General features: G+C 43.7%; 2 protein-coding genes across 9 annotated transcripts in view; both read left to right on the top strand.

The window, feature by feature from the left end:
- Positions 1–23,580, top strand: part of ATF7 (activating transcription factor 7) — a 109,697-nt gene that overhangs the window by 83,091 nt on the left and 3,026 nt on the right. For 2 of the 7 annotated variants that reach the window (XM_006095765.3, XM_014461788.2), the window contains exons 5-12: positions 1,771–1,911; positions 3,640–3,797; positions 5,227–5,326; positions 5,832–5,945; positions 6,558–6,710; positions 11,278–11,475; positions 13,284–13,392; positions 18,509–18,726. In XM_006095765.3, the coding sequence (XP_006095827.1) occupies positions 1,771–1,911; positions 3,640–3,797; positions 5,227–5,326; positions 5,832–5,945; positions 6,558–6,710; positions 11,278–11,475; positions 13,284–13,392; positions 18,509–18,726 (1,191 nt within the window). Of the gene's footprint in view, positions 1–1,770; positions 1,912–3,639; positions 3,798–5,226; positions 5,327–5,831; positions 5,946–6,557; positions 6,711–11,277; positions 11,476–13,283; positions 13,393–18,508; positions 18,881–20,626; positions 21,682–23,580 lie in introns of those variants that run through there. The other 5 variants (XR_002830957.1, XR_002830956.1, XR_002830958.1 and 2 more) reach the window with 5 other exon arrangements.
- Positions 18,709–23,580, top strand: part of NPFF (neuropeptide FF-amide peptide precursor) — a 9,448-nt gene continuing 4,576 nt past the window's right edge. The window contains exon 1 of one of the 2 annotated variants that reach the window (XM_023759736.1): positions 18,709–18,845. In XM_023759736.1, the coding sequence (XP_023615504.1) occupies positions 18,826–18,845 (20 nt within the window). In that variant the 5' untranslated portion in view covers positions 18,709–18,825. The remainder of the gene's footprint in view (positions 18,846–23,580) is intronic. The other variant, XM_006095760.3, reaches the window with a different exon arrangement.

The raw sequence follows: 23,580 nt of genomic DNA, 5'->3' as shown, positions 1-23,580 counted from the left end.
AGAGAGAGATAGAAACATTGATGAGAAAGAAACATCGATTGGCTGCCTCCACACCCTCTACTGGAGATCGACCCCACAACCTGGGCATGTGCCCTGATCAGGAATCGAATCTGCAACCTCGTGGTGCATGGGACGACGCTCAACCAACTGAGCCACACTGACAGGGCAGTCTCTCAGTTGTTTCATCCTGTGTGGTATAATTTCTCCCTCTCCCAAAACAAAGAAATCAATCAGTTGAGCAAGCTGAATTACAAAAAAAAAAGAAAGAAAAAGGAAATACGTCCAATTTTTTCCTCCAGGATGTGAGGGATTTTAAACCAAACTCATTATAGGCAAATTCAAGAAAATTAGCCTCCTATGAAAAGTTTAAGGTCTTTTCCATTGCCATTTTTGCTCTGTTGACACTTCTGAGAAGCCTTTCATAGTTGGTCAGGCCTTTACTCATTGAGTATCTCTTCCTGCCTGTCTTCACCTCGCCTTGATGAGAAGCACAGATTCAATGTAAGATTATCTCCAGGAGTGTTTTATGAACCCACAACTTTCCTGAACCACAGCTTTTCTAGGATGTGCCCCAGAGGGATTTTAAACCTGTGGTTGAGAGGCCTCTCCTTCCCACCACCCTCTGGTTTCAGGGATCCCAGGATTAGCTCAGTTGGGCCTGATATCTTATAAATGTAGAAAAAATTAGGGCAGAAGTGAAACCATCTTTGCTATTGCTCACCTCCATCATATTGGAGAAAAAGAACCATTATCACCTTCTCTAATGTGGTAGACACAAGACTATCTTCATTTTGCTCAACTACCAAGAACATTTTTAGGGATTAAGGTAGCAAAGGAAGAGTTAGAAACAAACTCCTCTTTCGCCAAGAATTCTAGGATTTAGGAAGACTAGAACAAAGGATTGACGTAGTCATAAAACTGAACTGCAATGCCATCGGGTCATGCCCCTGTCATGGTGCAATGTCAGGGCCATCATCTCGGATTGTTTATTTTCCCTGCAAAGCCACTTATGGCTCCACAGTTCTGTGAGGTGGTGGCACCAATGCTAGGAATGTACTCTCTTTTATTTCTGGTTTTCTCCAGTCCTGCTCCTAGGACCAACTTCCCATTTCTTTCACAGATCAAGTGATCAGCTTTTCCTTTCTCCGTTACCCTGAAGCTCTGTCTTCCTAACTTTCAGCTTCTAGCACCAGATTTGGGGGTGAAATCACCATCAAACATGGGGCATACCCTAGAAAAGGTCTTTCTTATGTTGTTTTCAGTACTTTAATCATCAATTTGTCTTTATTTGCTTTTGATAATTGGGTAATCTAGCATGTGGTTGGCAGAAAAAGTGTTCACAATTCTCCAGTGGCCAATTGAGCTGGTTGGGAAAAGGCAGGCACTGGATTCAGGAATCATTTTACTTTCCTGAAAAATAATATCATAATACTTGGATGGATTTAAATCACATATTTTTTTTCCTTTCAGGGTCTTTATAAGCATTGTGAGTATTTTTTCCCTTTCAGAATCTTTCTAAGTATTCACCCATGGTGAAGCAGGTGTTATTTCCATTTTATAGTTAGGGAAGCAGAAGCCCTGAGAAGTTGAATGGATTTGGCCAAAGTTGTACATAAAACCTTGGCTTCACATTTCTTTGACTTGCAGTTTGGCACTTTGACCAAGGACTAAACTTCTTAGAAGTTTATTCCCTCATCTTTTAACTGGGAAGATACAGCTTCAACTTGAAGGGAATCATGGGGTTAAACTATGCGCATTTCTCTCTCCTAGCAGGCGGCTGCAGGGCCCCTTGACATGTCTCTGCCTTCCACACCAGACATTAAAGTCAAAGAAGAGGGGCCAGTGGAGGTAGACTCATCCCCACCTGACAGCCCTGCCTCCAGCCCCTGCTCCCCGGTGCTCAAGGACAAGGTAAAATTCTCTATCAGAAGTCATCCCACATGTTAATTAATAGATTACATTTTGATTCATAGTTGTATAGTGTGTGATACAGGAAGATGGAATATATTCAAATAAATGTTCATTGTTCAGAAGATTTATATAAATTATACCTACTCTGTGACCCAGCAGTTCTACTTTTAAGTCAATGTGGAAATGAAATTAGTGTGTATGTCCACCCAAAGAAGTGTATGAGAAGGTTCATAACCGTTTTATTGATAATAGTAAAAAAGCTGGAAGAAGTCCATCAACAAGAAAATGAACAAAGTGTAGTATGTTTATAAAATGGAATACTACATGGCATTAAAAAAGAATAAGCTAATGATATACACAGCAATAAGGATGAATTTCACAAATGTTATATTGAACAATAGCAAAAAAATTCATACACAGAAGCACATACTATGTAATTTTATTTACATCAGGTTCAAGAAAAGGCAAAATTATTTGATGGTGATAGAACTCAGAATAATGTTTAACCTCTTGTGGGGAAAGGTATGGATTGGGAAGGGATGCATGAGAACCTTCCAGGGTGCTAGAAATGGGCTCTGTCTTGGTTTTACATATGTAAAAAGTCATTTAGTTGTACCTTAGTCAGTGCACTTTACTGTATTTATGTAGTACTTTAATTAATAAGTGAAAAAGAAAATCACTTAGTTTATAAACTGGACATTAAACAATTTTTTAAAAAGTCTTCCCAGAGGTAAGTCTTCTAGTGACTTACAGGGAGTATCTACTAGGATTCTGAATATTTTTTAAAGGAAACATTTTAAGAAGAAGTATTTTTTATACATTTATTGAAATATAGTACATGTACAGAAAAGTACATAAATTGTAAGTATACAGCTCACTGAATTTTCACAAAGTTTACAGACTTTGTAACTAGTGCCCAGGTATTATCAGAACCTCAGAAGCCCCCTCATGCCTCCTTCCAATCTCTACTGTTCTACCAGCAGTTATTAATTTTAATATCCACTTTGAATAATGCATCTATAGCTCATTTTACTTCCCTCCAAACTTGGTTTGATAACTTCTAAAACCATTCCCTCCATAAACATTACAACGCCACTTCCTCCATCCCAGCCCCCCCGCCAAAAAAAAAAAAAAAAATTACAACCTTCCCCTCTCTCCTTTTCATCAGCAGCCAGGTCCTAGAAGCTGTCTGGAGATGTTTTCATGGCCAGTGTGGCCACTGGTAACCCAAGATCCTAACAGTGGGAAGCAGTTTGTTTTATTACAATCTGATCATTATTTAAACTTCATAGCCCTTTTTTAAAGAAGATAATTGGGTTGCCTTATCACCAGTCTTATACCTGTACCTGCCTTTTCCTGTTAGAGATCACAGGACACAAAGTTTAGAGTGACAGTATCAAGTTTAGAATGACAGTAACTAGATTGTGAAAAGTTATAACAATTTTTAGAATTTATATGATACTACAATGCTTCTACAGAGATTTCGAGTGATTTTTCAACTCTCATCTCATTCATATGGGCATCATCCCTGATGAAAGGGGGATAGCCAAAAGGTCTTAACTCAGCATTTTTACTGAATGGGTGAGTGAGGTATGGTCCATGACCCTGGAGCAACATGACTTGCTCTAATGCTCTTTCCAATAAATTTGTGCTAGATTTTACCAGCTACGTATTTCTCTATAAACGGCCCCTTAAGCACTTTGTGATCTGTTGGTCTCTTCTCCCCAGGAAATTGCCCCCAAGCCTATTGTGATATCTACCCCAACGCCTACCATTGTACGCCCTGGCTCCCTGCCTCTCCACTTGGGCTATGATCCACTTCACCCAACCCTTCCCTCCCCAACCTCTGTCATCACACAGGCTCCACCATCCAACAGGCAACTGGGGTAAGTAAAGAGCAGAGAGAAATAATGAAGCCTGAATTTTTTTTCTACTTTGTAAAATTATTTGATAAAACAGGGACTGTTTGAACACTCAAAGAAAATGAGTCACTATGATTGTCTCTCAAAATAGATTCCTCTCTCTTTTGAGTAGACCAGCAAGTATTTATTTGAGGATAATACTTCATTATTTTGGAGGTTTAATACTTCTTTGATCTAAAAGGAGAATCCTTAAAACTTTAGGAAGTTCATCATAATGATGGAGGTCGCACAGGAAACTATATAAGTTCTTGACCTGAATCAGTAGATGTTTATTGGAGCACTACTGAATGAGGGACTGAAACACATTGTCATCTTTTTTTTAGTGTTTCCCTCAGTTCCAGTTAGGATTCTTGGTCTTTCCTACCTCTAATTCTGTTGGTCTATTTGTCTTCACTCATGGCACAGCCTGTACAGATTTCATAGTGGGATGACTTGACATCCTATCCCTAGGTACCCATTGAGTTAAGAGGTTACTGTCAGAATTCAGCCTTCTGAAGCTTTATTGTTCTGTGGACCCACTAGGAAAAATACAAAGAGACATCTTTTTGGATAGGGTAAAGCAAAATGTGGAAAGGAACAAGAGAAACTTATTCATATTTGGCTATCATATGGCATAATTCACCTTTGCAAAATAACTTTGGTCCAAGTTCCCTCATCTAAGGCAAGACAGAATTTATACATGGCAGTGATATGGAGTTTATTTATTATTCAAAACTCTTTTTAAAAAATTATTTTTATTGATTTCAGAGAGGGAGAGAGAGATAGAAACATCAATGATGAGAGAGAATTGATCTGCCTCCTGCACAACCCCCACTGGAGTTGGAGCCTGCAACCCAGGCATGTGCCCTGACCGGGAATTGAACCATGACCTCCTGGTTCATAAGTTAATGCTCAACCACTGAGCCACATTGGTTGGGCAAGACTCTTTTTTTCAAATATGCTTTTGTTGATTTTAGAGAGAGAAGAAGGGAGAGGGAAAGAGAGAAACATCAATTTGAGAGGAACATCGATTGTTTGCCTCCCATATGCACTCCAACCAGGGACTGAACCCACAACTTGGGCATGTGCCCTGACCAGGAATCAAACCGGTGACCTTTCAGTGCCCAGCATGATGCAACCAACTGAGCCACACTGGCCAGGGCAGTTGTTCAAAACTCTTAATAGGATTTGCTTCCCACCTATTTGAGTTCAGTGGTATTTGCATAATTTGCAAAGTGTAAAGATCTTGTAGCATTCCCTGCTTTTTCCACCTTCATGAGGGTGTCAAGATTATACAATGTTGCCGTTTAGCTTCCCTAACTAGAGAAGACTGGAAAATCTGCTATAATATAGAATAAAGATCCATAGGCAAAAAGGTCTGTATTATGAGCATTTCACTTCATGTGTCCTCCAGGTCTCCCACTGGCTCCCTTCCTCTCGTCATGCATCTTGCTAATGGGCAGGCCATGCCTGTGCTGCCAGGGCCTCCAGTACAGATGCCTTCTGTTATATCGGTAAGCTCTGTAGTTGGGACAGCCAGCCCTACCAACACACAAACCCTCCCTTCCACCTGAATGCTCTTAAACACATGAGCCCCAGGGAAAAGTGGGCTCTGGTCTGTATTAGTGGAGCATAGAAGCCTGCCCAAACGCTTCACTAACCTCTGCCAATCCATTACTATGGAACACTAGACAAAGACTCATCTGGACAATTGGCTCCTGGTCTAATTGATCTTGCCAGCCTGCTGATTGGTTGCTTTCATTTGGCTCTTAGCACCTTCCAAATTGCCCACCACTTTCCTCAATATAGCCCCAGCCCTTCCCATAGAAGTTGTCATAGCATTGGAAGATTAGATTCAGTGCTATGGGGGGAGGTATTTCCCAGGAGCCCTGTATCCCTGTATGCCCTATGGGCAGGTTGCACAGAACAGGCCCTAATGTGCCAATCTAAAAATCACTGCATTTTGGGAAGCTGTTGCCCCACCAATACTTCTGGTTTTTCTTCCTTCTCTTGATCCAGCTGGCCAGACCTGTGTCTATGGTGCCCAACATTCCTGGTATCCCTGGCCCACCAGTTAACAGCAGTGGCTCCATTTCTCCCTCTGGCCACCCTATGCCATCAGAAGCCAAGATGGTGAGTATATTCCAGCCTGGGGCAACATTGGCTCTTTCTAAGAGAAGTGGTATCAGCCTAGGTTTTTCAAGTGAGCCAAGCAAGGGAACCTTCTGGGACTTGGCAAAGCTAAAGATACCCTGTTGTGAGGGCTGTAGGAAAAGAGACCCTGATTTAGGACTCCCATCTCCTCCCTTCCACCTTTAGAGCCTGGTCCATAGACCATGGCAGTGAAGAGGCAGCACAGATTGTTTGGAGAGGAACAGTTGCTGTTTCAGTTCCAGGGTGACAGATGGAGAGTGGATGAGTGGGCAGGAGAGCTGGCCAAGAGGTGAATAGCTGTGTAACCAGCACCTGGCCAGGTTCCAGGAGAGAGCTTTCATCTGGACTCTATTGCTTCAGCCACCCCCACCCTCCAACTGTGCCCAGGATGATAGCCAGGGAATAGAGAGGCATTTTAGGGATCCAGGTGCACACTCCCCCCCCCATTTTCTTTTATTTCCTCTGCTAAGGGAAAATTGTTGCGGAAATTTTAACTATCTGTAAGTCAGTAATAAAATCCAAGCCCATTCTTCCCACCCTCGATAGAATCTCACCCTTGACAACCTTTTTTTTTCTTATCTTTTTCCACAGAGACTAAAAGCCACCCTAACCAACCAAGTCTCCTCAATCAATGGTGGTTGTGGAATGGTGGTGGGTACTGCCAGCACCATGGTGACAGCCCGTCCTGAGCAGAGCCAGATCCTCATCCAGCACCCTGATGCCCCATCCCCTGCCCAGCCACAGGTCAGTTGGGCCCTTAGATGGGGGAACCAGCTATGTCACCATTGCTTTTTATGTCCTATGTTTTTCAATGAGCAGAAAATTTAGAGAAGAATAGATTTCAGCTTTCTGGGCACCTTCCTGTGCTTTGATTCTTGTTGACAGTTTGACAGTAGTAAAAAGTACCATTCTTTATTCACCCTTGTATTATACTTACAGGTAAGCGGACGAGATAATGCAGAACTGTCTCAGAGGAGGTCTTAATTTTTGGTGTTATCTATATGAGAATGGTGTATGTGTACCAGACAAAGGAGATTCTCCTAATCTCTTTCCCATCTATTGTCTTTAAAAAAAAAATCCCCCTGAGCAATGACGAAGTGGCTCGAGAGTTTGTGAAGCTCAAATCAGAGCCTCTTTCCATGGAGGAGGGGACCTGAGCTCCTGTGCCAACCAGATGGCACCAGTTCCACAAGTCAGGGCCCGTGAGAGTTAGTATGTAGCCAGCTCAGGTCCTCATAGTTAAGAGATTGACTCCTTCAGTTAAAGAAATTTAAAGAAAATTTTGGGGTGGTGGGAGTTTGGTTTCCCACAGAAAGGGTCATGAATCCCTGACCAGTAGGTCTGTGGTGCTAGGGTGTTACTGCATAGGGAGATTTTCCATAAAGAGAGAGGGACAGACATTCTGAGAGTGTCACCCATTCTTGGTAGACATACCTCCAATCCACACCCCATGTCTCCCCCTCTCCCTACTGCACCTTATCCAGTTGGACCAGTCATTAGAAGGTACTCCCCCATGTACCAATCACTAGAAGAACAAGTGTAGAGGGCCAGGAGCTTGTGCCTGACTAGCTAAGTAGTCAGTTGAGCCTATAGGTATCACTGAGCCCTGTAGTCTGGATTGAAGTATAGTCAGGGCAGGAGCACACAGAATAGAAGTCACACTGTCCCTTGAGCAGAATCCACTGGTTTTGTGTGCCTCCAGTGAGAAAAAGGCCTTGAAACTGAACAAGATACCTCTAGAAATGAGCTCTGTTAATCCCTTACCCAGTTTATATCTGTCATGAGCAGAAGCAGGTTCATATGGTGCTTCAGAGCCTTGAGCAGAATATTCTTTGGAACCCAAGTACCAGAGGTAGGAAGGGAAGTGATGCTTCAGGACATGAGAGGCTGTTCTTATGTGTATGCATCTGAGGGCTAGTTGAAGGATCTGGGAGAGAGGACTATATTTTCTTCTTGGCTAGGCTCCGAACAGAGCCAAAATTTTTTGGAAATTAGTCTAGAAGGAATCCTCCTCACTTATGGCCACTGCCTTCTGGCTGTCCTCCCCTTGTAGGATGAATCTAGCCTTTGACCTCACTCCCTTTCATTCGGTCAGTTATGTCCCCCTCACAGATGTTCAGCCCCCTGGAAGAAACTTGGTCTATGGTCCCTCTATACAGGCTGGATGGAGGAGGGCCTCAACACTCCCTGGGCGGTTGGAGACAAACTCTTTCGAGGGGTCACGTGGACTTCCCAGGCCTTTGCTCAGAGAAATGACATGGTCCTTTAACCCTTTGCGGTCGTATTAAATTTGGACATGGGTGTCGTACTGGTCGGAATTAATTTCCATTGAAAGAGCAGTGATACATAACATGCAAGATTATGAAGGATAAACAAGATTTATTAATTCTTTTTTGGAACTACGTCACTACTAGTAGAATCACTACAAATGTTATCACTTTCTACATCAGAGTCAGTATTCAAGGTGCCAAAATAAAACTCTTCATCGTTACTTTCAGATTCGCAGTACACTTCTTTCGGTAACTTTCTTTTTGCCATTTTGGAGTATTATTTTGAAATATCTTAACAAGAGAGAATGCCTAATTACAGTTAAACGTAATTTGTAAAGCTTTATTTGAAATTCTGCGAAGTATCTCCGAAGCTTGTCGATTTCTTCACTCTCAAAAGGCGACTGACTCGCCACGGTGTTTTGCATGGCGAGTGTGGAACGACCGCGTTTGTTTATATTGAGTTTCGATATCTCCGATTTGTCGGGGCAATGTTTTGGTTCGTGACAAGGTCGCTTAGACACTTAAGAGCTTTCAGAGAAATTATGAACTGATACATGAATGGAGTTAAGATTCGTACAGTTCCTTGCTGTGGTGGCTGAGAGCAGACATACGACCGGAACAGTAAAAAAGCTTTGGTGGCTGAGAGTAGACAAGCGACCGCAAAGGGTTAATATCCTTGGTAGCAGCTTCCTGGACTTTCTGAGGACTCTGCGTTGTCCACATCTCTGTTGCTCATTATATTAAAGAAGAAACTAAGCAGATTTGCTGTTAATTATTGTATGTGCCATTGTTATAGGAGATTATTGGCTAGTCTGCAATAAATTATCTTATAGCAAAAAAAACAAACAAAAAAACAAACCCCACCTTACTTGATTATATTTTATAGCAAAAATCAAATAGTAATATATTAATATGTGATGTCACAGTATTAAGATGGCTCAGTAAACAAACACAAAAATTCAACTTTTCCTTATCAATTTAATCCCTTAAGACAGGGCAGTCCCATTTAGATGCCCAGTTCTTTTCTCAAGGAGGCCTCAGTTTTAGTAAATTTCTTTGAAAACCAAATAGGCCTCAGTTTTGTATTATCTGTACTAGACAGGTGACAACAATCTGAGATCGGTTTCTAGAGTTGCATTCTTTGCCCAGCCCCTTTTCCTGATGTCACCACCTGCTTCATCATTTACCACCACATGTCCTAACATGTAATGTAGGATATTTCATTACAATGTAATATATTCACATACATACACACAAAGAGGTAGAACCTGGTATAGCTAACACCAGGTTTAATTCCTTTCATATGCTGCTTTAAAGCTTGGCCAGCAACAAAAACCTTCATTGGAATTTTCTTGTTGGAAGCTAAGTCTGCCCACCCTCATGTACCCCCTTCCGATGCCAGTCCTTGGAGATGGTAGAGCAGTAACCCCTTGCCTGAATTGTGCTGCTTTGCCTCTTGAGGAAATTATACGACCTCCTTTTTAGTCACCACGGATTCCTTTCCTTCTCGTTCTTCCCTCTCTCTTGGGCTGTTCTTTCACATCCATTCCCTGCATGAGCTGTGAGTTGCCTGTGAGAGAATAGGAACCTATCATTTCCTTTTCCCCATCCTTGGTAAAGCGTCAACCTTTACATGTGGTCCAATGAGCTCAGGGCAGAGAAGAAATTTTGAATTTCAAAAGAATTAGTGTAGCTCTAACCGGTTTGGCTCAATGGATAGAGCGTCGGCCTGCGGACTCAAGGGTCCCAGGTTCGATTCCAGTCAAGAGCATGTACCTTGGTTGCAGGCACATACCCAGTAGGGAGTGTGCAGGAGGCAGCTGATCGATGTTTCTCTCTCATCGATGTTTCTAACTCTCTATCCCTCTCCCTTCCTCTCTGTAAGAAATCAATAAAATATATATATATTTTTTTTTAATAATTTTTTTATTTTTCGCTTAAAGTATTACAAAGGGTATTACATAAGTGTCCTTTTTGAAATCAATAAAATATATTTTTTTAAAAAAAAGAATTAGTGTAAATTTCCCTAGGTGTAGTGAGAAGCATTGACCTAAGGCTTCTAGCTCATTAAATTAAATTTGAAATTTCCTCCCCATTTTTTCTTTTGGGAGAGATATTAGTCTGAATAAATAAAATTATCTCTTGATTATCTTAATGAAGAACATGATTCAGTAGGGCCTGAAATGGAGTATAAGATTCTATTTTTTATAAGCTCATGCTTATTCTCATACAGCTAATGTGAGCTCTAGCATTGGGGAACTAATATAGATATTCTTTAATAGCAACAGATCTAGAACATATTTTGGTGGCGTTTTACATTATATAGTTTGTTTTATGCAGATGGTTTACCTCTCTACATTTTTATTTTGCCGCTATTATAAAATTGGTCTATCAGCTTAACAGAAAGGAAGATGATCCAAAAGTCAAGGGACATCAGCCTGAAGTTTGAAGACAAAAGACAATCCTATATCACCAATTTATAAAGGGATTAAAAAATGCTCTTCTGTTTAAAAAAGAACAAACAGGATGGGGGGAGGGTTGATGAGGATTGTGAATAAAAAGAATATACTAATCCATAGTTCTCCATAATAGCCTAATTCTCACTAGTAGTAAATCTTTTCTTCTTTTCTGAAACTTGTAGCATTCAGTTGTTTGTATATATTGCTTGTCCAAATCAGTGATTTGTAAACTTTTTATTCCAGTCTTGCTGAAAGTTCCCGATATCCTCCTTTATGCTTTCCTTCCCTACAAGATTCCCTATTCCTAAGAAACAAAAAGTGATCCTAGTTTCATTTTGTCTGTCTGTCTCAGAAATAATCAGTTTCCAACTGAACTCTGGTTGTCTACGTATGGGACTTGAGAAGACTGGAAGGAAATGGGAGACAGAATGAGGAACAATTACAAAAGAGAAGCTAAGGGTATACATAGTGATGAGACTTGCTGTGGTTACAGAGATTGATACATCCCTTTTCCGGGTCTTACTAATATACCTAACACCAGGTTCAATTCCTTTCAAGTAACTCTTCCTTCTTGGGCAACAGGTCTCACCAGCCCAGCCCACTCCTAGTACAGGAGGGCGCCGGCGGCGCACAGTGGATGAAGATCCGGATGAGCGGCGGCAGCGCTTTCTGGAGCGCAACCGGGCTGCTGCCTCTCGCTGCCGTCAGAAGCGGAAGCTATGGGTGTCCTCCCTAGAGAAGAAGGCAGAGGAACTCACTTCTCAGAACATTCAGCTGAGTGTGAGTGGGTCCTAGATGGTTGTTGAGATTGTTGAGTCTTGAAAGTGGTGTTGAATCAGAAAAAAGTGGGACAATATAATAGAAGATGGTAATTATTTAAGTTAGGACAGATACAGAAGATGTTCCAGGAAGAATGCAGAAAGAATCTCTTACTGTCAGAGTTGAAATTTCTTCCCCAGGGATTGGAAAAGACATCATCAATGGCCAAATCTGCTACTGGAATGATTTATTCATAGACCCATTTGGATGAAGGGAATTAGATTAAGCACCCCAGGATGCTCTTTTAAGTCATCAGTAAACTCTGACTGGGGTCATGGAATACCCAAAGGGAAATGCATTTGCCCCAGATAATGCAGCTTAATAAAAGAAAGAAAGAAAAAGCCACACAAGCAAAAATAGAACAAGTATAATCCATACATTTTCTTGAATATTATTTTTCCTTCTTCTGGTTATTTAAAATATTGCATTACAGTGTAATATATTCACATACATACACACAAACAGGTAGAATAAAAACACAGAGTCAAGCCCTGGCTGGTGTCCTCAATGGTTAGAGCATCACCCCTACTCCACCCCACCTCTGAGCACCTAAGGGTCACGGGTTCAACTCCCAGTCAAGAGAACATACCTGGATCATAGGTTCGATCCCTGGCCCCCACGGTTGGGGCACTGCTGGAGGCAACCAATTGATGTGTCTCTATTTCACACAGATGTTTCTCTCTTTCTCCTCCTCCCCCTCCCTTCTACTCTCTCTGAAAATCAATGGAAAAAATCCTCGGGTGAGGATTAACAACAACAACAAAAACACAAAATCCCTCTTCAGCATGCCTTTCCAGACTCATTCTTTTCCCTGTAGGTAAGTTTGATGTGCACCTACCAGACACTTTTTTTAGAGAGAATGAGAGAAAGAAAGAAACATCAATTTGTTATTCCACTTATTTATGCATTCGTTGGTTGATTCTTGTATGTGTTCTGACCAGGAATTGAACCCACAACCTTGGTGTATCGCGATAATGCTCTAACCAACTGAGCTACCCAACCAGGGTCCAGACATATATGTATTTCTAAATATTATCTTCATTTATAGTTTTGTAGGGGAGTCAGGGAGGGATTGTGTGTGTTTTTTGTTGTTGTTTTTTTAAGTATATTTTATTGATTTTTTACAGAGAGGAACGGAGAGGGATAGAGAGTTAGAAACATCCATGAGAGAGAAACATGGATCAGCTGCCTGCTGCACACCCCCTACTGGGGATGTGCCCGCAACCAAGGTACATGCCCCTGACCGGAATCGAACTTGGGACTCTTCAGTCCACAGGCCGACGCTCTAGCCACTGAGCCAAACTGGTCAGGGCATGTGTTTTTTTAAATAGCTATATAATAGTACACTCTATAGTGTGGTTACATTACAAGGTGTGGGTATTTGTAATGTTTCTAACTTTTTGCTAGAACAGCAGTGCTGCAGTGAACACTGTATGCACTTGAGTAGGTAGTTCTGTTAAATAGATTCATGGAAGTCGGCTTTCTTAGTCAAAGGACATATGCATTATTAATTTTGGTATAATCATGTTTATCCTGTATAGGAGTAATTTTTCTATTGTAAATCCCTACCTTACACTGTAAGCAGCTCCATCATTGAACTCATGATTCTACTGGCCCTGGGCTAGCTGAAGCCTGGCTGGGTCAGAAGTCTCCAGATTTGGAAGAGAAAATCGAGGCAGCATTCTGCCGTCACTTTGAGAGATGGACACTGGGGGTTAAAGAGTGAAGGATGGATTTTCTTGATACTGTTTTCTTCCCTCCCTCCTCAGAATGAAGTCACATTACTACGCAATGAGGTGGCTCAGTTGAAACAGCTGCTGTTAGCTCATAAAGACTGTCCAGTCACTGCACTACAGAAAAAGACCCAAGGCTACTTAGGTGAGTGGCTTACAACCTAAGCAAGGTCAGAATGTACTGAGTGTCTCAAATGTTTATAATTTTACTAGAGGCCCAATGCACAAATTCGTGCACCAGTGGGGTCCCTTGGCCTGGCCTGCAGGACTGGCCGAAACCAGCTCTCCAACATCCCCTGAGGGGTCAGGCCAGGATGAGGGACCCCACCGGTGCACGATCAGGGCCGGGAGGGACGCCGGAGGTTAGCCAGCTGGGGAAGGACTGCAGGAGGGCTCCAGAGCATGTCTGGCCCCTCTTGCTCAGTCCCAATCGTCCAGACCCCAGCAGCAAGCTAACCTACTGATTAGAGTGTCTGCCCCCTGGTGGTCAGTGCACATCATAGCAAGTGGTTGAGCAGCCTTAGAATATCATTAGCATATTATGCTTTGATTGGTTGAATGGACGACTGGACACTTTGCATATTAGGCTTTTATTATAAAGGATAACTCTATTCTCAATGTCCTGGGGGGTCCAGACTGATGAGGAAGCAGCCTTTGTGGAGCAACCAGTACTGTGGGGAAAAAATTTTTTTTAGAACATAGAACTTTCCTAATTAACCATCACAGATAAAGGGTGATTATGTTTATTGGGAACCTAATTTGTGTTAGGCACTCTACCATCTTTCTAGTTATCTCTTCTTTTTTTTTATTTCAGAGAGGAAGGGAGAGGGAGAGAGAGAGAAAGATCAATGATGAGAGAGAATCATTGATTGGCTACCTCCTGCACACCCCATAGTGGGGATCAAGCCTGCAGCCGAGGCATGTGCCCTTGACCAGAATCGAACCCTTTAGTCCCCAGGCTGACACTCTATTCACTGAGCCAAACCGGCTAGGACATCATTGATGTTTCTATCTCTCCCTCTCCCTTCCTCTCTCTGAAATCAATAAAAATGTATTTTTAAAATTTTTTAAATAGTAAATTCTTGGAAGAAAAAAATAGACATGAAGAGAAATATGCAGTGTTGGCAGCAGGGTTGAAATTTTAGATAAGGTGGCTTTTAGGGGTTTTTTTGTTTGGTTGGTTTTGTTTTTTTGTTTTTTTATGAAGTAGCTTTTGAATAAAGACCTTAAGGAAGTGAGGGAGCTAGCCACGCACTTATGTGGGAGAAAAGTACTGCAGGAAGAAGAGCAAAGACAACGATCCAACGTGGGAGCTTGCCTGGCACATTGTAGGAACATCAAGGAGGCTGCGTGGCTGGATTGGAGAGAATGGGCCTGGAGACTAGTTGGAGATGAGATAGGGAAGGTAAAGGGAGTATCTTTGTGTGGGGCCTTGTCAGACATGGTGAGGACCTCAGCTTTTACCCTACACTGGGACCATCAGAGGGTTTTCAGCAGAGCTGTGAAATGACTGATCTGACTCACATTTGGACAGGATCACTCTGTCAGTGCAGGGGTGCAAGGGCAGAAGCAGGCAGTCCACTCGGGAGGCTGTTGCAATTTGCACAAGAGTTGGAGCCTTGGACCAAGATGGTGGAAGTGAAAGTGGTGAGAAGGAGTTGAATTCAGGATATTTTGAATTTAGAGTGACAGGGTTTGATGATGGGCCAAATGGGACAGTATATATGAGAACAAGAAGAATAAAAATTACACCAAAGTTTTTGGCCCAAGCAACTGCAAGAATGTATTTGCCATTAATTGAAATAGGGGAAAGTGTAGGAGGAAATGAATTGGGAAGTATATTTGGAGCTCAGTTTTGGACAAGGTGAGTTTAAGAAGCCTGTCAGTCTTTTTGTTTGTTTGTTTTTGTTAATATTCACCAAGAATATTTTTCCCATTGATTTTTTTTTTTTTTTTTTTTTTTTTTAGAGAAAATGGAAAGGAGGGAGGGAGGGAAGAAGAGAGAGAGAAACATCAGTGTGAGAGAGACACATCGATTGGTTGCCTCCTGCACACACCCCGATCAAGCCTATAACATGGACATGTGCTCTAATTGGGAATTGAACCACCACCTCCCAGTACATGGGAGGAGGCTCAACCAGTTGAGCCACACGAGCTGGGCAGAAGCCTATTTGTTTTGAAGGTGGAGTCAAGCAGACAGCTGGTTACATGGGTCTGCAGTTCAGAGGAAAGTCTGCAAGATATGACAATGGGAGTCAGCAGCATATAGTTAGGTTTTTTAAAATACATTTTTATTGATTTTAGAGAGGGAGAGGGAGAGAGAGATGGAAACATCAATGATGAGATAGAATCATTGATTGGCTGTCTCCTGCATGATTGGGGATCAAGCCTGCAACCTGGGCATGTAACCTGACCAGGAATCAAACCGTAACCTCCTGATTCATAGGTCGATGCTCAACCACTGAGCCACCGTGGCCGGGCTAGTTAGTTTTTAATGCCATGAAACTGGATGAAATACTGTTGTCAAGGGAGAGCCCATAGGTAGAAAAAGAGAAGTCCCAGAGCTCAGCCCTGGGGTACTACAACATTTGAGGTCAGAGAGATGAGAAGGAACCCACAAAAGTGACTGAGAATGAGCAGCTTAAAAGGTAGGAGGAAAACCAGCTGAGTAGCTGAGTGTAGTGTTCTGTAAACCAAGATTAAGTGTTTTACAATGTGTGATCAACCATTTCAGAAACTTTTCATGAACTAAAGCAGGGGTGGGGAATGTCGGGCCCACAAAATCATTTGGTCTGGCCCTGCCAAGGCATTACGGGTAAGTTAATTAAATGTTTGGGACCAACGATAGCAGACTAATTTTTTTGTTATTGTTGTTGCTAATCCTCACCTGAGAATATTTTTCCATTGATTCTTAGAGAGATGGAGGGGAGAGGGAGAGACAGAGAGAAACATCAATGTGAGAGACACATCAATTGATTGCCTCCTCCATGCGCCCCGACCAGGGCCAGGGATCCTGCAACCAAGGTACGTGCCCTTGACCTGACTCGAACCCAGGACCCTTCGGTCCACAGGCCAACACTCTATTCACTGAGCCAAACCAGCTAGGGCAGCAGACTAATGTTTTCCCCCCCATGAGAAAAAAAAAAAAAGCCCTCTTGCTTATTTGATTAAACAAAAATAAAATAAGTTGCATAGGAACAATTTTAAAGTCCAAAGAGACACCAACTTTGTTTTAAGGCTGCAGTAGCTGATACAGCATCTCTTTGCTACCTTCAGCCTTCTCTGTGGACCACAGCGATGCATTCAGAACCCCGTTAGCCAACACAGGAGTTTTTGAACACTTTCCCATTGTTTCTTCACCTGCTCATTGCCTGTCATGCCTGTGGCCTGCAGTATAACATTTAAGATGCAAAGTAAAAATCCACAGGGTTTAATGAAAAACCCCACCCCAAACAAACACGGGCAGCAGACTGATTTTTAAGTTGATAATTTTGTATGGCTCTCGAATGATGTTATAAATATCCAGGTGGCCCTTGGCAGAAAGGAAGACAGGGGTATCTATCGGTATGAAATCTATATACAGTAAGTTTTCTACTCAATCCCTACAAGAACTCTGACATGTAGTCCTTCCATTAAACTACTTATTTGTTACAGCAAAAATGAATGTAGTTCCTGCTTTATGATGTAGACATTATAGTAGGTATTTAACACAATACACATGAGACACTGTCTCTACCTCTGAGAGACTCAGGGCTATGAGGAGATAAACATGTCAACCTGTTAGTAGGGTAAGCACAGATATCCCTGTTAAGAAAGCCCTTAGACTGGGAGCTTCCTAAGGACAGGGCTACCGTTTTATTCTTTATGTACCCCAGTGTCTGGCATGGACGATGCTCAGTAAATATGTGATGAATAAATGAATGTGTGCTCTGAAAGCACAAGCAGAGTGATAGTTACTTTCCTGAGTGCAACAAAGAAGGCTTCACAGATTCTAAAAGAAGACTCAGGCATTCTTCAGGTCAAAAATACACCAGCTATTGGAAGTTTTCCCTCATTCCACACATCTCTATTTAAGCAGCCATCGAGGCTGTCTGCCATTTAAGAAAGCTCCTTGACTGATGAGCAACATGGAGTTATCAGTATGCAGTTCAGATATTTGTGTTTAGTGAAATGTTATCGTTACGTTAGGTGGAGTGGTATAACTCATCGTAAATATTTTAAATCGGTAATACCTAGCTAAGTAATAGCTTGGAGGGTAAACTCTTTAGGGTTTGTTGTGTTAAGTGAACCTTGGCCAAGGACTAATTATTTATGACATTATTTGATTGTAGCTTGATATTTATTAGGCTTACCTATGGTGCAATACATGCTAAAGGAATATAAAAAAGAACGGAATGATTCAGTTCCTGTGAGAATTAATCAGAAAGGATACCTAAAAATAAAGCTATTTTAAATCACCTTTAATCCTGGCTGGGTTGTTCAGTGGTTAGAGCACTAACCCATGCACGAAGCGTCCCAGCTTCAGCTCCTGGTCAAGGGCACGTACCTGGTCCTGGTGTGTGCAGGAGACAACCAATTAATGTGTCTCTCTCACATCAATGTTTCACTCTCTCTCCCTTCCACTCTCTCTAAAAAAACCAATGGAAAAAGTATCCTCGGGTGAGAATTAACAACAACAACAAAAATCACCTTTAAAAACATGACTAAGAAGACTGTTCCAGTAGGGCCGTGGTCAGCACACCGAGGCTCGCGAGCCACATGCGGCTCTTTGGCCTCTTGAGTGTGGCTCTTCCACAAAATACCACATGCAGGCGCACACGTACAGTGCGATTGGAACTTCGTGACCCATGCGCAGAAGTTGGTATTTTGTGGAAGAGCCACACTCAAGGGGCCAAAGAGCCGCATGTGGCTTGCGAGCCACGGTTTGCCAAGCCACAGTTTGCTGACCACTGCAGTAGGGTAATGAACTGCATACAGAGACCTAGAAGCCAGACAGTGTAATTAGCATGTTGGGGATTCGCTTTATTGGAATAGGTAGGTTAACTTGTTTAGTTTTTATTTCCCTTCTCACGGCTTACTGCTTCCTAGCTCATTCATAGCTTAGAAGCCAAGATTCTGGGAAGTTTCTCCCCAGTCAAAAAAAGAAAGGCTTCCTTTTCCTTTGGCCTGCTTTAGAATTGTGGCAAAAGGTAGTCTCGCCTGTTTCCCCATTCTGTTTTCTAACCACTTGCTCTCTGCTATTTGCCCTCCTTCCCTGGCAGAAAGCCCCAAGGAAAGCTCGGAGCCGACGGGTTCTCCAGCCCCTGTGATTCAGCACAGCTCAGCAACAGCACCCAGCAATGGCCTCAGTGTTCGCTCTGCAGCTGAAGCGGTGGCCACCTCAGTCCTCACTCAGATGGCCAGCCAAAGGACAGAACTGAGCATGCCGATACAGTCGCATGTGATTATGACTCCACAGTCCCAGTCTGCGGGCAGATGATGCCTCCCCTGGTGGAGAGGTCCCCAGCCAGAGCTCGCCCGTTCAAGAGCCAAGAAAGATGTCATCTTATCCCCTCCCATCTGTCCTGGACATGGCAGTATGGGGGGGAACTGTGTGTTGTGAGTAAAGGACAGATGTGGGGCTTTTCTCTTCAGCCACATGGTTGTGTACGTTGACACCTGTACTAGGAGCCTCCCAGCCCCAGAGCCACATAGATCATCCCCTAAGCGGGGGTTTCTGATGTCCTCACAGCCAAGGCCCTTCCAGATGGTCTGAACAGTCAATCACCCTTGCCCACGCACCTGTGCTTCTCTCTTTTAACACTAACCCTTGCACTTCCAGGTTTCAGGTTTCCCAGTTTCCTCTCTTCCCAATAAGCCATAACTGTTACCGTCTTGTTCCTGAGCAGCATGTCACTACCTGCTAGGTAGAAAGAGCCAGAATTGATGGAGTACCACCTGCTAACCCATCTCCAGCCCCCTCATGGACTCAGGACATTGTGTCCCAGTAGCTGCTTATATCCCTTTTTACCCACCCAAAATTCTAGTCAAAATACTCACTTAGGGAGATTGTAAAGTTACCTTTGATGTATGAAGTAGCAATATTTTTTCCAGCTCTTCCATAAACTTTAGACCTTCTCCATATCTTCTACCAAAACAAACAAACAAAAACCAAAAAAAGGAAAAAGAAACAAAACCCCAAGAGTTCTAGTCCTTTTTAATCTCTTTCCAGAGCTATTTGGATACCACATTTTGTCTCTTGAGTTTTCCCAGTCTAGTGGTGGGCTCTTTTCCACTTCCCACCAAGCCTTGCAATCTCACCTGGTGGCCTTATTAGATATGGCTTGGTAGTGCAAAGGGGAAGAGCCCAGGATCTGACTGGCTGACTCCTCCCCTCCCTGCTCCATCCTTCAGTCTAATCATCAGGTCAGGCAGGAAATCTTGTTCCATCAGGTTAACGGAGGGATTCTTTGTGTTGTACAAGAGTTGTCTGACCAAAGCATACATATTCCTTTTGGTCAGCTTTCCGCTTCTGCCTCTCCCTCTTCATTCTCCTGTCTCTTCCACGGCTGGTTCAGATGCAGCCCAGGGAGGCTGTCCCTCACTCTCCCCCATCTCAGCCTCACACATCTGTCTTCTTTTCTGAGCTAGGGTCTTGTGTTCACAAGTGTCCCACGCCCTCTGGATCTACCTTCTTTCTCTTTCAGCTCGTAGCCTGGCCACTAGGTCTCTCTTCAGCTCTTTTCTGCTTTTTGCCCCCTGGATGCAGTGCTTCTCCATAGGCCAACCCCCGGACTCAGGCATCATAGCCAGGGTCCTGAGAGGGCTTCTGAGTACGAGGTTGGATGGGGGAGGTTGGGCAGGGAGGGGGGGCGGCGCAGGTGCAGTACTGATCTAACCCGGCTTGTTGAAAGGTCCAGCCTGCCTGGGAAATCGGTGACTATTGCTCTCAGCCATTCTCACTTTGAAAAGTTGGGTTACAGAGGAAGAAATTCATCCCTCTGGTCTCTCTTTCTTCCCCATGAAGACTTCTCATCTTCCTTTGGCTCTGAACTATGCAATTTCTACCAGGGCCATAGGAAGCAATCCAAAGCCAGGGGCCTGTGGATAGGTATGTCAGCTTTAGTAGCTCTTCAGTATGAAACCCTTCCAATTGTCCCAGAGCCACCTTCTGCCATCTGCCAAAGCCAAGAATGTCCTTTTCTCCATCTCTCTACCTCTATCTTAAACACACATACAGATAACTCCCAACTTCCTTTGTTATTTTGTCTTCCAAAATTGGCTGGCATAGGGGAACGAGGAAATGTTCTAAGCTACAAGATTGCCATCTCCTCAGTGATAAACTGGTCAGCCAGTCAGGTGACATGTTCTACTGCATTGTTTTTAATTTCCCCTTTCAGAGCCGGTGCTGAACAAGCCACACCTGGTGAAGAGAAAGGAGAGAAACGTGGTTTTCTCATCCTCTACCACCCGGGACCCAGCAGGAACAGCCCCTGAGGTGACTCAGATTAGCAAATGGCATGGCAGATGGTCAGGATGCAGGTTTCCGCCTCGGCCTCCGGGGACTCCACTCGCCTGTAAAATTCACAGCCATAACTCGTGCTCAGGGCTCTCAGACGCTGCTCCCCGACTCTTCTGCTTTAGTTTGTTTCAGTTTTTTATTCTATTGATTTCCCACCAGCAGCCTTGCCCTTAAGCTTGACTGAGTTTATGGCTCCTAAGGAGCCTTTGTAAGACCTTTCACTATTTTCTTCCCCCTTCAGTCAAGTGTGTTTCAAGTGAAGAATCTCACACAGGCCCTGCCTCGCTGCTGGGCGCTGGAGGAGGCTGTCCTGCCATCTGCCCCTGAGTAGGATGGCTCATTTACGTAGAGGGTCTCGGCTCGTTCCTTAACCCCATGTCTAATCTCATTTTCATCAGTGGCAAGTCAGCACTGGGGACCTATATGAGGGGCATTGACAGACCCTCAGTAGAAAAGCAGCAGTGACTTGAGGAAGGGGCAGGACAAGCCTCCAGCCAGCTCTTCAGTTGGTCCTCGGTCTCACTAAGAAGACAGAGCAGTTGCTTACCATGAAGCCTGTCTTATATTAAGGGGAATGTTATCGACCTTGTCCTTGCTGCCAGCCATGTGGCCGCTCTTCCCTGCTCTTTGCCTTCCAGACTCATCTGGACCAGAACCAAACATCATGGAGGGCATTATTTAGCCCTTTTTAGGTTGCCTAGGGAGCTAAGGGAAGACATTTCTGAAAGGAGCTGGGGTGTGGACCCTAGGACTCTTCCAAGTGAACACAGGACTAGGCCTCTCACTTCACTCCAAAGACATAGCTGCTAGACATGCAAGGCCAGAAAGCAGGGGTGGGGAACGTCCGGCATGCAGGCCATTTAAGGCCCATGGAATCATTTGGTCTGGATTTGGCAAGGCATTAGGGGTGAGTTAATTAAATGTTTAACCAAATATAGATGGCTAATTTTTTTAAGTTAATAATTTTTATCACCCTTGAATGATGTTATACATATCCAAATGGCCCTTGGTAGGAAAAAGGTTCCCCACCCCTGGCCTAGAGAAAGGGGCCAGAACCGGGTGTGGTGTGCAGGCTTCTGCCCATTTCCTTGAAAGCATGCTTAGAGCTGGAAAGCCTGAGAAGCTTCCCCACAGCTGGGAGAGACAGAAAGGGCAGGCGCTTTACTGACTCTTCCCCTGTTGGTTGTATAACCCAGATCTGGCTTCCTAGACCATCTACTCTCAGTGGTGGTAAAAGAGGTGACCTAACTGAACCTCACCTTGTTGCCTTCCTATGCCTGTTGTGCTGTTCTTGGCTCCTTTCCTGATTCCCTGCCCTCCAGCACCACTCCTGGACAGGGTGCTTCGTCATAACCAGGCCTGTTTACAGCCTGCCCACCAAGCAGACACAAGGTATTCTCCTCCGGCTTCTGAGGCCCGTGTCCCACACTGAGAGGCTCCATTAAAGGTGCTACCCTGAGACAGCTCTCCCCGCAAAAGTTCTTCCTTTCTTTCAGAACTTCCTTTCCGTCCCCACGTCATTATTTCCCGTTAGTATTGTACATTGTATACACAGGAAGGAAAAGTATTGTTTTTTATTTCATAACCAGTCTGTTTAGAATCCAGTCCTTCTAGCTATATCACATATGCCTTTGTTGATGTGCTCTTTATGCTTTCTTTAGACTTTTGTTTGACAGGGGCGGAGGGAGGAATAAGATAAGTGAGGATCCTCAACCTCCCACACCTTAATCTCCCCTCGGAGTACAGAACTGATTCTCTGTTTCTGTTTACAACACACACGTGCACACAGACACAAATCCCCCTCCCAGGGTGCTGATCCAGCTGGAATGAGCATAGGTGGCTGCTGGCCACCATTCCCACACTTTGTACCACTTCATCTCTTTTTGGGAAAAGAATGAGACAAGGCTGGGAGAGTAGGGAAGGTTAAGGCAGCTTATGTCCTTTGTAGAGGCAGGTTTGTATTGTAGCTGGTAGGGTTGGTTTTTAATGGGGGCTGGTAGCACAGAGATATCTTACCGGCATCAGCTGCTACTGGTGAGTGAGGCTGTAGCTGTAAGAAATGGCTATGAGCACTAGTTTCATTGACTTTCCCTTCGGGCGATGGTTCTCAGAACATGGTCCAGGACAAGCAGCACCAGCGTCTGGGAACTTGTGAGAAATGCACATTTGGGCCCCACCCCTGACCTGTTGAATCAGAAACCCTGGGGATGGGCTCTAACAAGCACTCCGAGTGGTTCTTATCACACTAAAGTCTGAGAACCACCGCCCTCAGAGCAAGCTCGGAAGTTCTTGTAGGAGGTCGAGACTATGAGTACCATCCTCTGCCTTAGCACTAACATATGTATTTTCCCATTTCCTCCAGTCCTTCTCTTCACCCCCATTAAAACAACAACCACATCATTCATCTTGAAATCTAGGTTTGTCTTCATCCTACTTATCCCTAAACCCTGTCCTGCATCGGTCTGGGCAGGTGTTGTCCCATATTCCCTTGCAGACTGGTCACTCCACACTCTGTTACAGGAAGGACCAGCTGGAGTTTAGCTGTTCGGTTCTCACACACACATACCCCTTCAGGCAGGGAGACGAGCCTCCAGCCCCAGCAGCAGATGCTGCAGCCTCCTGATATAGTATCTGTTGAAAAGAAAGCAGTGTGTATCTATGGTTATATCTCTGCTCATCTGTATATCTTTGACATGTAGCAAAACCTCTCCATCTCATCAAGGAACTCCACTGGGGAGTCTGAGTCTCCCCGGTGGTGGTCTTTGACAGGTGGGAGCATGCAGTGCTACAGGCTATTTTGTTACAAAACCATGGTCTCCCTTCCCCTCCACC

This window comes from Myotis lucifugus, unplaced genomic scaffold (genome assembly GCF_000147115.1).
Source record: "Myotis lucifugus unplaced genomic scaffold, Myoluc2.0 scaffold_160, whole genome shotgun sequence".
Taxonomy (NCBI): Eukaryota; Metazoa; Chordata; class Mammalia; order Chiroptera; family Vespertilionidae; genus Myotis; species Myotis lucifugus.
Note: the sequence above shows the minus strand (reverse complement) of the source record. Positions and strands in the feature narration are given on the sequence as shown.